General features: G+C 45.7%; 3 protein-coding genes across 5 annotated transcripts; 2 read left to right on the top strand and 1 right to left on the bottom strand.

Annotated features, from left to right (window-relative positions):
- Window positions 1-621: 621 nt before the first annotated feature.
- Window positions 622-9,504, top strand: acsl4a (acyl-CoA synthetase long chain family member 4a). Of its 2 annotated transcripts, none has more exons than XM_047013976.1 (15): window positions 622-705; window positions 2,111-2,568; window positions 2,736-2,913; window positions 3,522-3,631; window positions 4,119-4,257; window positions 4,430-4,580; window positions 4,742-4,865; window positions 4,969-5,040; window positions 5,207-5,346; window positions 5,462-5,634; window positions 5,821-5,895; window positions 6,034-6,222; window positions 6,403-6,517; window positions 6,617-6,774; window positions 7,932-9,504. In XM_047013976.1, the coding sequence occupies exons 2-15, from the start codon at window positions 2,212-2,214 to the stop codon at window positions 8,087-8,089; spliced, it is 2,139 nt and encodes a 712-aa protein (XP_046869932.1). In that variant the 5' UTR covers window positions 622-705; window positions 2,111-2,211; the 3' UTR covers window positions 8,090-9,504. The 2 variants fall into 2 exon arrangements, with proteins under 2 accessions (XP_046869932.1, XP_046869933.1); XM_047013977.1 differs by lacking the exon at window positions 622-705 and adding an exon at window positions 1,569-1,691.
- nxt2 (nuclear transport factor 2-like export factor 2) lies at window positions 9,056-11,105 on the bottom strand. Its single transcript, XM_047013981.1, has 4 exons — window positions 10,845-11,105; window positions 10,185-10,271; window positions 9,937-10,081; window positions 9,056-9,832 (listed from the first exon to the last, which is right to left on the bottom strand). Exons 1-4 carry the CDS (start codon window positions 10,857-10,859, stop codon window positions 9,648-9,650), a joined length of 432 nt encoding a protein of 143 aa, XP_046869937.1. The 5' UTR covers window positions 10,860-11,105; the 3' UTR covers window positions 9,056-9,647.
- A 20-nt stretch (window positions 11,106-11,125) lies between these two features.
- psmd10 (proteasome 26S subunit, non-ATPase 10) lies at window positions 11,126-13,932 on the top strand. Of its 2 annotated transcripts, XM_047013980.1 has the most exons (6): window positions 11,126-11,352; window positions 11,521-11,619; window positions 11,743-11,889; window positions 12,133-12,299; window positions 12,715-12,910; window positions 13,054-13,932. In XM_047013980.1, the coding sequence occupies exons 1-5, from the start codon at window positions 11,233-11,235 to the stop codon at window positions 12,866-12,868; spliced, it is 687 nt and encodes a 228-aa protein (XP_046869936.1). In that variant the 5' UTR covers window positions 11,126-11,232; the 3' UTR covers window positions 12,869-12,910; window positions 13,054-13,932. The 2 variants fall into 2 exon arrangements, with proteins under 2 accessions (XP_046869936.1, XP_046869935.1); XM_047013979.1 differs by having other exon boundaries at window positions 12,715-13,932.
- The last annotated feature ends 229 nt before the right edge of the window (window positions 13,933-14,161 follow it).

Consider the following 14,161-nt stretch of genomic DNA (forward strand, 5'->3'; position numbering starts at 1 on the left):
GTTCTCTGACCCTAGGCTTGACCAGAGGGTTTACTTAATACAGATAAGGTTAAACACATTCATGGCACCTCTAGAACGATAATGGTCATCCTAGGTCAGGGGGTTCTCTGTTGACAAGGAATGCTAAGCACCAATATTTTCAGAATACAACGTTACATTCTTAATTTCTCCAACAGTACATCACATGTGTTTGTCCTGTCTGCTTATCTAGAACCCATAAATTGGTACATCTTAAATTTAGTAGCCTACCCTTAGGAGTAGTAGAGGGATGCATGACAAAGCAGATCCAAATCATTGAAGACGAAAGCTTTCTGTACGGTAATATAAATACCGGACATCAATGCTTAAACCAAAATTATTACTTTAAATGTTTCATTTAGGACACTTGTTATTTTTTAAGCATTACAACATAATCTGGTATAGCTGTAGTGTAGAGCATTGAACTGCAGACCCGGATTCTGCTAAATTAAAACATAGCTTAATTTGAAAAAAGCGTTCATTTGGTGAAAGTGACCATGGCGTCAATATGCGTGCATGAGTAACTAGGAAGTAGGAACCATGCCTCGATTGCTCATTGGCTGAAATATATAGAATGAGATGACGTTGTATTTCCGGGTTCCCCTACTAACCGGTCAGACGAGGTAACTTTCGGTCATTTCCCTTAACAAGACATTGGCTGATCTGTATTGGCAAACGTTACCTGAGGTAAGAATTTAACCCAGCCAGATAATCCATGTATCACTGGCACGTTAAAATAATCGTATTAATCTCGCTGTTATCCTTTAACAGATAAGTGGCTTTAATTGAATAGTTAGCATGTGGTCTGTCAATGACGTCTTCTAACATCATCAAGGGTGCTGATAACGTTGCCTGTTATACCGGCTAATTTGTGTGTTAAATATAATGTTACTTCAATTCACTTCCACTCGGATATTTGGAGTCTAGCAAGAGCTGTGGCGTATTTATTTTCAGCAATCTACGTACTGTAGTAAACTATTAGGTGAAAGCAGGATGCTCCATGCTATTGACTCTTATTTGCTTTCACTTTGTCGTTTGACACATTTGACAACAACAATTAAATACTGACGCTTTTTTCCAATGTTCCACTTGTTTGTTTGCAAACAGTGTTCAGTAATAAATATTATGGTGATGAGGAACCGGCTCCTGCATAGGTACAACCACATGCATTTGCCTCACTATTGTGCATCTCTTAAAATTGTTTTATGTAATGGTGTCTATCCTAGAAACAGGTTTGAATTGATGGGATTATAAAAACATCGATAATTGGATCAGTGCTGTTGGTTTTCACCCGGTTGGGCTATGTATAGCTGAGACTGGATGCTCCAGAGTGGCCTATCATATGGCCTGTGAGTGGGGTGAGCTGGGAGGCTGATGTCATTGGTTGACAGGCTCTATCCTCTTCAGTCCAAAGGGCTGCCTTGGACTGTTGGCCATTGGGGTGTGTCTCAATGTTGGTACGGCTATACCTTCCGGTTCTGTAACCAGTCCTTTAGCTTAGCATGACTGTTAGGTCAACTGTCCTACCTCTCTGCTGCAGGGGGCAAGGACTCATTGAAGGATGCACGGGAAGGAAGCGAGTCAACAGTGTTGAGATGTAGTCCCTGTATATGACCAGGAAAGTGAACTTGGTCTGATGTAGAAGGTGTTGATGTTGGTGTTCGGCAAGAGAGGTGTGTATGTCACTGAGGAATCGGTTTCCTTGTAGTGTTTCTGTAGTTTAAATCCCATTAGTTTGAACCTTTCCTGCTACCTTCATTCTTATATTGATAACAGTGTGTTAAAGCAAACTCACATATGACCTTGTCTTCTCTGTATTTAGCTGTGATACTGTGGAAATGTTAATGTTAGTCATAACTAGACCTAGCGTGGATCTCTGTTGACCTCCGATTGTTGTCTTTGAGCTGAGTTATTGTGCCCGTGGAAACGTGTCGTTTCCTCTTTACTGCGGCATGGATATCACATGATATTTTCAGCAGAACATCGAGTCAAAATACTGACGCACACAATAAGGAGCTCGCTCCACATGCTTGCTGTTTGTTTTGACTTGACCCTGCTTCATCTTTAATGACTTCCTTCTCTTATCTTCCAGCATCAGGCCTAAGCCTCCTCCAGGTGGACGCTGTCTAGAGATCTCCATCCCAAAGTCAGCCCCCATTTGAAGTCCCCCCCTTGCTCCTTGCTGTGGCCAGCATGGACCTCCAGACGGACTCTCCCCTCCAGTCCCTCCTCCTACTTCCAGTGCACCTCCTCGTGTGGCTCTACTCAGTGATCTCGTTCCTGCCCTGGTACGTCCTATCAGGCGCAGCCCAGAGGAAGGCCAGGGTGGGCGCGGCCAAGGCCCGCTCCACCACGGGCTGTGCCCAGGGGCCGTACCGTACCGTGGATAGCTTCCAGAGCCTGGTCAGGGAGGACTTCCCTGGGAAGGACACGCTGGATAAGCTGTTTGATAGGGCAGTGCAGCTGTTTGGGCAGGCGGACTGCCTGGGCATCCGAGAGGTCCTGAAGCACGAGAACGAGACTCAACCTAGTGGGAAGGTGTTCAAAAAGGTATGCGGAGAGATGGTTTCTTTTTCTCGAAATGTCTTTATTTCTATATTTTTACCATTTGATTTGATCTGTCGTATCGTTGAACAAAGTGGTCAAAAGGACACCCCGAACACAAACCACTCAGCTGTCCTTTGAGTGTGAGTGAGAGCTCTTCCTTTTTCTGCCAGCTCATTCTTGGAGAGTACAGTTGGCTCTCCTACCAAGAAGTGGAATCCAGGGTGAGTCATTTTGGCAGCGGACTGGCAGCGTTAGGCCTGGAGCCCAGGAGCACCGTGGCTATCTTCTGTGAGACCCGGGCAGAGTGGATGATAGCCGCCCAGGCCTGCTTCAGACACAACTTCCCTTGTGAGTTCAAGTTCAAGTCTTTGATTGTCAGATGCACAGAACAACACAGGGTCAGACTGGGCACTGAAATTCTTAGGACAAGACAACGCAAAGCAAGCTGGCATAACATGACATATAAGTACACAGAACATAGATTACATGTATGATAAGCTAAAATATAGTAGACCTCCTAATATACAAATAATATAATAATAGTCAATACAGTGTACTAAACCTCTAATACACATATTAACCTATACTAACCTTATAGACCTATACTAACCTAAGACAAGTACAATCGTGCAATATTGCTGATAGTTCAACCAGTAGCTGAAAGTGACAGTGTGTAAAGTGGCTAGTGAGAAGTGCATCAATGTCCATACTGTATCAATGTCCATTCAGAAGCCTGATGGCCCTTGGAAAGAAACTGTTGTCCAGTCTGCGTGTGCGAGACCGAGACCAGCTTTGTCGAGGCATCGTGTGTGGTAGATGTCTTGTAGGGCTGGGAGTTCACAGGGTTGATGGGAGGGAAACGACATTTGTACCACATGAACTCGAGCTGCTTATCTGAGGACCACATGATTGGCTAGGTAAACAGCAGCCTCCTCTTCTGGGTCTGTCTCCTGCAGTGGTTACGTTCTACGCCTCCCTGGGAGAGGAGGCGGTGGCGTTTGGCCTGAATGAGACCCGGGTCACTCACCTCATAACCAGTGTGGAACTGCTGGAGACTAAAATAAAGGTGAGATGGAACTTCCACATCGCCTTAAATCTAGACGAGCAGGAGCTTTTTTTTAAACATTTATTTTCTATTATACATATATATTTATAGTTTTATGTATTTAATGGTGGGCATTTTTTAATGCTATAAAAAAATCTAAAGAGTCTGCTAAATGTATCCATTCAACAGTTATAATGAAACATGTGCATGAGTAGCAACTAGGAGGAACCATGCCTCGATTGCTCATTGGCTGAAAGATATGGACTGAGATGACGTCGTATTTCCGGGTGAAAAGTGTCGCGCCAGAATGCTGCAGCACAAGCGTGTCGTCTCTTTGTGTAGTGGAGTTGCTCGACAGCAGCACGGCAGCGTGGTGACAGGTGCTTCCTGTACAGCTGGTTTTCTGGTGTGACCTGCGACCTCTCTCCTCCCTCCCTCCCTCCCTCCCTCCCTCCCTCCCTCCCTCCCTCCCTCCCTCCCTCCCTCCCTCCCTCCCTCCCTCCCCTAGGGCATGCTCCCTCAGATCCCCGGGCTGGAGCATGTGATCTGTGTGGACCAGGCGAAGCTCAGCGCCGAGGGCTACCCGCCTGGAGTGGCCCTCCGCAGCATGCACGCCGTGGAGCAGCTGGGGGCACAGCCCGACAACCGTGAGTCCCCCCGAACGAGACCCCCCCCCCCCCCACATACAGTAAGCTCTCAGGAGCTCCGCGCGAAGCTTCCCTTCCTCTCCAGAGACGTAGCCAATGAAGGCTGTCCGGCCGATTGGTTGCCTGCGTTGCTGCGCCGGCTGATTGGATGGCGTGGCTGTTTGTGTTGCAGTGAGCAGGGAGGTGGTGAGGCCCCAGCCCTCAGACCTGGCTGTGGTGATGTACACCAGCGGCTCCACAGGCCGGCCCAAAGGAGTCATGATCATCCACGGCAACCTGATCGCTGGCATGACAGGCCAGTGCGATCGAATACCTGGACTGGGGTGGGTAGCCTCACGCTGAGCATATTTGCATGTGAATCCAATCCATGGCCGTCACAATCCTGGCTATTGTGCTATTTGTCTTGGCATTTGTTTGAACAATCCCACAATCCCTCACTCTGTGTGTCTCCCCCCCCCCCCCCCCCCCCCCCGCACACACACAGACCTAAAGACACCTACATAGCCTACCTGCCCCTGGCTCACGTGCTGGAGCTGACTGCAGAGATCTCGTGCGTGGCGTACGGATGTCGGATCGGGTACTCCTCCCCGCAGACCCTGTCTGACCAGGTAATGAACGCCAGCAGAGTGCGCCCGGGGGGCGGAGCTGACCCCTGCAGCCCTCCGAGCTGATTGGGTGAGCGTCATGTTTGTCCCTCTTGTGTCCCTCCAGTCCACCAAGATCAAGCGAGGCTGCAAGGGGGACAGCACTGTGCTCAGACCGACCCTGATGGCCGCTGTACCAGTAAGACCTCACCCCCCCCTCTCTCTCTCTCTTTCTGTTATTTTGTATCTCTTCTCTTCCTCTCACTGTATCTCTTCTCTTCCTCTCACTGTATCTTTCTCTCTGTATTTGCTCTCTGAACACCGCTACTTTGGTCGGTCAGTATGTCTGTTTGCTTGAAAACCAGGAAATCTTGGACCGCATTCACAAAGGTGTGATGAGCAAAGTGGAGGAGATGAGCTACGTTCAGAAGACTCTGTTCAAACTGGGCTACAACTACAAGCTGGAGCAGATGAAGAAAGGCTACGACGCGCCGCTCTGCAACGTGTAAGGACTCGGGTGACGCCGAAACGCGGTAGACGCCCAACAAACAAGAAATGCATGTTGATTACCGTGTGTGTTGACTGGGATGGTTGTGTGGCTCTATGTCCCGCGCGCCCAGGCTGCTGTTCCGTAAGGTGAAGAGCATTCTGGGAGGCCGGGTGAGGTTGATGCTGTCCGGCGGGGCTCCGCTCTCCTCCGCCACCCAGCTCTTCATGAACGCCTGCTTCTGCTGCCCCGTGGGCCAGGGCTACGGGCTCACCGAGACCTGCGGCGCCGGCACCATCACGCTGGGTAGGGGGAGGGGGGGATGGGGGGGGGGAGGGATGCCGGGGGAGGGATGTCATGAAGGGAGAAGGAGGTGTAAAGAGGAGTTAAAAACAAAAACGGGCATCCTTTGTGTGGCTGCGAACCGTAGCAGTTTTTTTGTTGGGGGGGGGTTCACGTTCTCATGTAAGGGTTCTGTCTCCGTTCGTACAGTGGAAGATTACACCACGGGACGGGTGGGGTCGCCGCTAAAATGCTGCGAGGTCCAACTCCGAGACTGGCTGGAAGGTATCGTTCGTTCACTCCAACACGCAGGCTTGCGATGCTCCTCGATGATTTAAGAGGATTCATTGTTGATCAAGATGACCACGAAGATGTCCTAATCTGTCCTTCAATTACCGACCCGTCCCCCCTGTCTCCCCCCAGGAGGCTACACCACCCGGGACAAGCCCCACCCACGCGGGGAGATCCTGATTGGTGGTCACAACGTCACCGTAGGTTACTATGGGAAGGAGTGTAACAACCAGGACTTCTTTGTGGATGACAGTGGACAGAGGTGGTTCTGCACTGGGGACGTGGGGGAAATCCACTCTGACGGCTGTCTGCAGATAGTGGGTACGTACCGCGCTCAACCGCTTTCACACTCGCATCACGTCCGCTCAGACGGAGCGCAGTCTTCTTTCTTTTCTATGGAAGACAAGTCTTCAAACAAGACGTTGTTCCCAAGAGGGGCTTTAAGCTCTCCTTCCTGGTGAGTGTGTGATTTTTTGGGGGGCGCGTCTTGTGTCGTGTCAGACCGTAAGAAGGACCTGGTGAAGCTGCAGGCTGGGGAGTACGTGTCTCTGGGCAAAGTGGAGTCCTCTCTGAAGACGTGCCCGCTCGTCGACAACATCTGTGCCTTCGCCAACAGGTGAGCCTGACACTCTGCGAGTGACATCCCCGGGCCATGAACTGTGCCCCTCGTGTCTCTAACCCTTCACCTCTGACCTCTGCCCCCCCTCCCCCACAGTGATCAGAACTATGTGATCAGCTTAGTGGTGCCTAACCAGAAGAGTCTGACGGACCTGGCCAGGCGGAGGGGTGTGGAGGGGAGCTGGGAGGAGCTGTGTACACACCCTGACATGGAGAGAGAAGTCCTGAAGGAGATTCGTCAGGTCGCCACTTCCAGTAAGAACAGCCACGATATGTCAGTGTTTCCCACACATAGACTAATTTGTGGCGGTGCGCCACAGAATCAACTCCGGCCGCCACACATTGCGTTTCGTAAAACATTTTTTTTTATCGCTATTTAGGTAAAAACACGCAGCGTATTCGTTCAGCTGCATTTCCTTTCCCTGCTCTCCCTCCGTCTCTTTCACGCACGCGTCTTTCTCACATACACACACAGTCACTACGTCAGCACACGTTAGCAACAATGCATACGCCGTTCTAGTGAGACCGACAGCTACATCAGCGAGCCTTCAGCATTAGTGCCGTAGCTAAAGGTCTAGGAAAGTTGAGGCTACTTTTCGCTAGGTACCGACGGACATGTCTTAATCGAAGGTTCCCCTACGTTCTTTTGGTGAGAAGTTTCAAGAGCTAGCTACTTACCCGGCGTCATGGAGCCGAACAGTTAAATAGTTATTTAGCACCCTGTATGCAGCGTCGCTACCTGCATATGCAGAAATTATTTGTTTGTTGTTGTTGATTTTGTGAATTATTTCCAATCCCCCCCCCCCCCCCCCCCCCCCCCCCCCCCCCCGCCACATATAGTTTTCTAATCTGTGGGAAACACTGTATGTCACCAGGAACGATCAGCAGTTAGTGTATAATATGAGTGGCAACATTAGTATCTGGTTATGGAATTGCTTTTTAAGGTGTAAATCTAAATGATATCAGGGTTTCCCGCAGAAAATGTTAGTCAAGGTAGTAGGGTGAGATTTGATGATGGATTGGGGGGGGGACTGCCGTTGGAATTAAAGTGAGAAAACTGGCGGAAACACGGCGAATATCGCTAATAATTTTTTAAACAACGTAGTCAAGGTGGCAGGCGTGTGTTGTTAAGGCAGAACTATCCACTCATTTCCGCCGCTAGTAATTTTGTTGTGTTATTATAGCTATTTGTGTTGCTGTTGTTGTGCTATTGCTGGTTCTACTTTAATTGCTGTTTTTTTATTATTTATTTTTTTACTACATGGCTGTTACCTTGCCTTGTTATAAGAATTCCATTGCCGTGAATGACCTGTGTTGTACTGTGCATATGACAATTACATTGTACACTCCAATCCAAGTTGGCACAGGCCCTGCATTGACTCTTCACACCTTCCCTCTGCCCCCTCCTCCAGTCAAGCTGCAGAGGTTTGAGATTCCCTTGAAGGTCCACCTGAGTCCTGAGCCGTGGACCCCAGAGACAGGCCTGGTCACAGACGCCTTCAAGCTGAAGAGGAAGGAGCTGAAGAACCACTATCTCCACCACATAGAGAGAATGTACGGGGGGAAGTGAGGAGCATGCCAGCCCAACGCATGACTCGCCATCATCTGTTACGTGTGCACATGTACGCCTTTCAATCTTCACTGCACGCCTTGTATATTTAAATAGGATCACCGCTCAAACATGAAGGTCCCTCATTTGCTGGAGACTAGAAACTTGGTCTAATCTAAGTTTACTTGGAACGCTGCGAAGTATGATATGGATCTCTTAAAACCTTCCATGCGGAGATCATAATCATTGGCGGCTTTGTAAACTTATGTTTTTGTTCTCCTGATATGAAGGGTATTTTCCAGCTCTGTGCTGCCCTTCACTCTGTTTCTGTACAGTCTGCCCTTGCTAGTAGGTTGGAAGTGTGTCGTTGACAAAATCACATATCCTTGGAGCCTGACAAGAGATGCAGTAGTCCTCAACTTTCAGGGACGTAAAGTGGAACCGTGAACGTTCCATGAAAGTTTTAGAAACGCACACCGGCCATCCCCATGTAACTTTATTGTATTTTTAAATATTATCTGCCTCTGCTTAGGCGATCATTTCCCCTTTTTTGCTGCCTGTCGTTGTCGTGCGTGGGTGGGTGGCACCAGACCAACTGAGCTGGAGGTGTGTGCTGCCCCCTGTTGGCAGAACAGGAGTGGGGACGTTACTGTGCCTTCCAACGACCCTCACTCACTGCAGTACACACGTCATCTGTGTGAAGTTTAGATAGGGTTTGACTGTTGAAAGGGCTGAAGGATTTGAAGTAGTGTAGTATTTCAGAGGATTTAGCTGGTCCACTATCATGCTGGTAAAGTGCTAGAACAAACAGACCTTCAGACCTTGACATAACAGGCAGGATGCATTGTCAACACTTTCCAGCCTATTTAGCACTACAACTGAAGAACCATATATCTGCATAAAGCCACACCACCAAATTGCACTATTTTGTTCTGACCAGCCATGATATTATTGCTGATGTGTGTATTGTGTTTTGCTGTTTTTTTGACTGTCAAATGACATGTAAAATCCTAAATGACTCAGGAAGACTATATTTAATATATTTAATTGGCAATGAGTATCTGTATGGGATCTTTCTAGACTTATTTATGTGCATATTTCTGCATTTTTGTATCTAGACTTTATGTGCATCTAAAATTGTTCCATCACAAAAAAGGCATACCACTACTTGGTATCCTACTCAAGCAGTTACAAGGATAACTTTGCTACTGTGAAACAGTCTGTTATCAGTTAGATGTGCAATTTTGACCCCAAAGATTTTTTGTTCTTATTGTGAATGTTGTGAAAGGGGTTTTTCCACTTGTGTGGGTCAAAAGACAGGTATGTAAATGTATACCCTCAAAGTACAGTGTATATTCTTCACTGAGCATTTCTTGTTTTCCATAATTTGTGGGGTTACATTGTGATGAATAAATGTGTTTTTTTTGTTGATTATACCTCTTTGTATTTTTTTATTTAAAAAATAAAATAAAATAGGCACACAGTATACTTTACATATTACAACTTGAAGCTTTTCACTAAAATGGGATATGGATACATACAGAAAAGAGAGAAATGAGAAACAGTGGCCACAGGTTTTTCAGCTGTTCCAGTCTTGGAAACGGAAGCAGTCACTTGCGATCTTCCAAACAGGTTGATCGCTGTTTGGTGAAGCTTGTGCCGTCAGGAGAAAGTTCTGGTTAAAGTATCTCTGCTTGTTCCCATCAAACTTCACCATTCCCACAGTGACCACAAGCAGCGTAGTCTGCCCTTGGGTTGCTTGTTCTGTGAAAGACAAGAATAAAAGGCATTACAACTACATGCAAAAGGCTTCCACATATGGTAGGGTTGCATGTGTATAGCCCACTAGTCAGTAAACTCAGCCTTACCATGTACTGGCTGACAGTCCAGTGTGTGGACCTGGAACTCGCTGGATGGAAGTGACTCAAAGAATTCTCCAAGAGCGTTGTGGCCTGACACTGCGTTTCCATTCCACACCAGAGTTGCTTTGTCCAGATACAGACGAGTCAGGTTCTATATCAAACGCATACAGCACAGTGGTCATACACCTTGGAGCAACACGTTTAATAGGACAAGGAGAAGGTAGCAGAATAGTTGTCAGGATGGTGTCACTTACCCGCCTCTTCTTGTCCATGCAGTCATAATAAATGTTGACAAATTCCTCTGAGTACCTGCATGACTGGTCAACATGGGTCCTGAAGTCCTAGAATGGAGATTTGAGGAAGGGGTTTAGCCTTACTGGACTGTTCCTTGTCTACTACTGAACTCAACCATCCTTGTCTACTACTGAACTCAATGTCCTGGAATAAGCAGGAATGGCCAAATTGTATATTTTTCAAAAGTTAACTCAAGATTCTTATGTCTGAATTAAATATTTTAAGGCAAAGACTAGCCCCCGGTGGTTGTTTGGCAGAAACAGCAGGCCATTGATATGTGATAGTGGCTATTGGCAGATAAGGTTGATAAAGCCCTGTGTGTGTCGCAAATTATAGTAGCGGGATTATCATAAATGGGTCAAGGGGTTGATAAGGCAGGGGAAAGACCGTGTAGACAACAACAGCAGTTAGCTACATTGAACACTAGGAATATCAGCTATTTCTAACGTGCCATCTCAACATGAGAGCTGGCTTCTAACGCATGTAAAACAAATAGCTTAGCTTTCTATCAACCCACAGATGAGTTGCTGGTTAGCTAGCCTAGCTAGCTAGCTGCCAAGCTAACATGGCTAACTCTAACGTATATACTCGAAACGGGAGATTGCAACTAGCAAACTTACAACTGTTGCCGCCATGTCTGTGTGGAATTTAGAATGCTGTCCCCTCGTAAGTAAGAAATATATGTTTATTTGTGTATAGGTTGTTTTTTAAGAAACGATGGTGTTGGTTCTGTGCCCAGCTAGAGTGGAAATGTGTCGATTGTAGTCGTTCAAAAAACATCTCGATTGGTTTTCCGGAATTTAGACTTTCATCAAAAATAAAGGTTCTATGACAGCGCAGGATGCATGTCAGCAAATGAACTATCGCGCCAACGCTTTTATTCTGAAATGTTACTCAGGTCACAGCCGTTTATCTTACGGAAGTAAAATCTCGCAATATCCTGAGTCATGTTGATGACTTTTTGTCTTTAAAATAGTAAAGGATTCAGATAGTCTAGTGGTGCAATTGATGACAATGGAGGGGTCAGTATCAAATGTGGAAGTCTGCAATCTGGCCTACATAGGTCAGTTTGACCAACTGAAGAAATTAATTTTAACTGATAAGTCACTCGCATCTAAAACGGACCAAGTAAGTCATCACTCTTTATCTCAAGTTCAGGCAGAATGCTGTATCATTATGAGCAATGTTAGACATTGGACAGCTAACATCCAGATGTCAAGCTAGCTAGTTTATTTTAAGTAAAAATTCTGACCACCGGTCTCATATTATCGTTTATTTCTGCTCCTCTCTAATCAGGATCACAGAACAGCTCTACACTGGGCATGTTCTGCTGGACACACCAATGTAGTGGAATTCCTGTTGGATCTAGGAGCTGAAGTGGACCTGAAAGATGATGTAAATTCCATGCAAATGCATCTCTGGTTACTTTACATGTGGCAACTATGACTTTACTGGGAAAAAGCTAATTATGAGATTATGACCAGCAAGGTTTGACAGTAATGGTCCTTGTTGTTCCAGGCCTCTTGGACTCCCCTCCACATAGCAGCATCTGCAGGCAGAGAAGACATAGTCAAGTCTCTAATATCCAAAGGAGCCCAGTTGAACTCGGTAAACCAGAATGGCTGCACTCCTCTGCATTATGCAGCCTCTAAAGACAGATATGAGGTAATCCTGGCACCCCAGTGCCTTTTCACCAACATACGTCAACCTATAACATATTATTATTCAGCTGTATAACTGTATAAACAAATATCACATTTTGCTGTTGTTTAGTATAAATACCTGTATCTTTGAACAGATTAACCAAAAAATCAGATATATCTGATGAACTAGTGTTGATGGTTGTGACAGTATGAAAGCCTATATTTATATAGATAAAATCCTTAACACTGTCGTGCTTCTTATCAGATAGCCCTTGTATTGTTGGAAAACGGGGCTGACCCCAATGCCACAAACAAGCTGGAGTCCACTCCCCTTCACAGAGCTTCAGCCCAGGGCAACTACCGCATCATCGAGCTGCTTCTCCAGCAGAGTGCCTCCACCAACATCCAGGACTCAGAGGGCAACACAGCACTGTAAGTTCAGAAAGTGAAGCCTCCCAATTCAATTTACTTTATTTATCCAGAATAACATTCTAAAAGGTATGTAACACTTGAATTGTCTTTGGGATCGATAAAGTCAACTGAATGGCACCTAATTTTAAGGCACATCTTCTTTTTTTTTTTTAAACACACACATTATAACCATAGGAAGTGGAAGTTATTAAGAGCTCTAGAGCATGATGCTTGTGAGACAGCAACATAAACTCTGTGAATTGGCTCATGTCCAGTCAGATCTGGGTCTTGTGGAGGTGTAGTATTACTATTCATGTTGAGAACCATTTAAAGATCTAGTTCTTGCAAGAGCGTAAAAAATGGACAACAATTCCCGGTTCTTTGGATGTGGTTGAATTCTGCTCTATACCACAAACTGTGTGGGGTTTTTCCTCAGCCACCTGGCATGTGATGAAGAGCGCGTGGAGGCAGCCAAGCTGCTGGTGGAGCACGGAGCCAGCATCTACATCGAGAACAAGGAGGAGAAGACTCCTCTGCAGGTGGCCAAAGGAGGCCTGGGCACACTGCTGCGCAGGATCGTTGAGGGATGACCTGCAGGAGAGCTTCAGAGATCTAAGTCTGGTCACGTCCAGGTTCTCTCTTCTCTCCTTAGCTTACCATGTCTACTTCCTGTCGGCCCTCTACCCTTTCCCTCATTTGCCTTTTATTAGCATAAGATTTAGCTTGCATGACGATGGAAAGTCAAGTTGAGATTTGGTTTCTCTTTACCATGCAGGACTATAGATCAGTTCAAATGAAGGAAAGAAGATGAGAGTTAGCCTTGTGGGCTGAGTTGGACTCTTCGCTTGAAAGAGTATTCCTGACAGGAGGAATCTGAGGCTTTAAACTGTCATCCACTTAAAACCGTGGTGATGAGAAATCTATTTTGTACGAAGTTGGAAACTATTCAAGTTTAGTCTCTGAAAAGCTAGTTTTAAAATGTCTACTGCTTTGTGATGTTATTTATGGCCTGATTAAATTAATCACCATATGTACATGTTGTGTGTGGTTGAAACAATAGACTTCTCTTGAAAACTGCTTACCCGTCATTGTTTTTTCATTCCAAGTTGTGCGTTCTAATCCTTTAAAAATATTTTATAACTTTGCCCAATAAAAGGCCTGTGCTTCTAAAGGATTCACCACAACTAATTTGTCATTATCTCATGTTGTATTTGCTCTGGCAGATTGGTCTGGCCACCCTCATATTCAAACAGATTTTCCTCCAACCAAAATGGGCCAAGCACAACCATTTATCTGATATGGACTGTGTTAACTACAATAACTGTACATAGGAGTACTGTTGAGGCATTTTCATTAAAAAAAAACTAGTTGTCATTCATTGCTTTGATTGCTTATCCAATTGTATCTATAGGTATTTTGGTCTGTGCCTGTTGATAGCACCCCTTGGAGAGAAAAAAACATGAACTGAGAGGTTGCAGACGAACATGTATTTGTGAATTGGTCTGGCAATGCCAGGCTATAGTACATTGCCATTTAAGACTATTACAAAGGTCTGTTTAAAGAAGTTTTGTTCGAGGAAACGATTGTAAAAATTCAGTAATTCATCAATTCTGAAGTAATGCAATTGCATTCATTAAAAGGCCAATATTGTTTCTTTCTTTTGGTCTCACTTTTGCATAGATAACGTTGCATGCCATATTTTTGTAAGTGATAAGTCATTTTCACCCAACTAACTATATCTGTAAATATTATGCTATGGCTTGGCTAACTGACTTGTTGGAAACCCCATCAGTATATTCTTATTAGGCCTTAATATTCATTTGTGTTTTAGGTTAAGGTCAGACAGTTTATATCAATCTAGGAAAAAGTGGCAGGTTTGAGCA

Source organism: Hypomesus transpacificus, unplaced genomic scaffold, assembly GCF_021917145.1.
Source record: "Hypomesus transpacificus isolate Combined female unplaced genomic scaffold, fHypTra1 scaffold_213, whole genome shotgun sequence".
Taxonomy (NCBI): Eukaryota; Metazoa; Chordata; class Actinopteri; order Osmeriformes; family Osmeridae; genus Hypomesus; species Hypomesus transpacificus.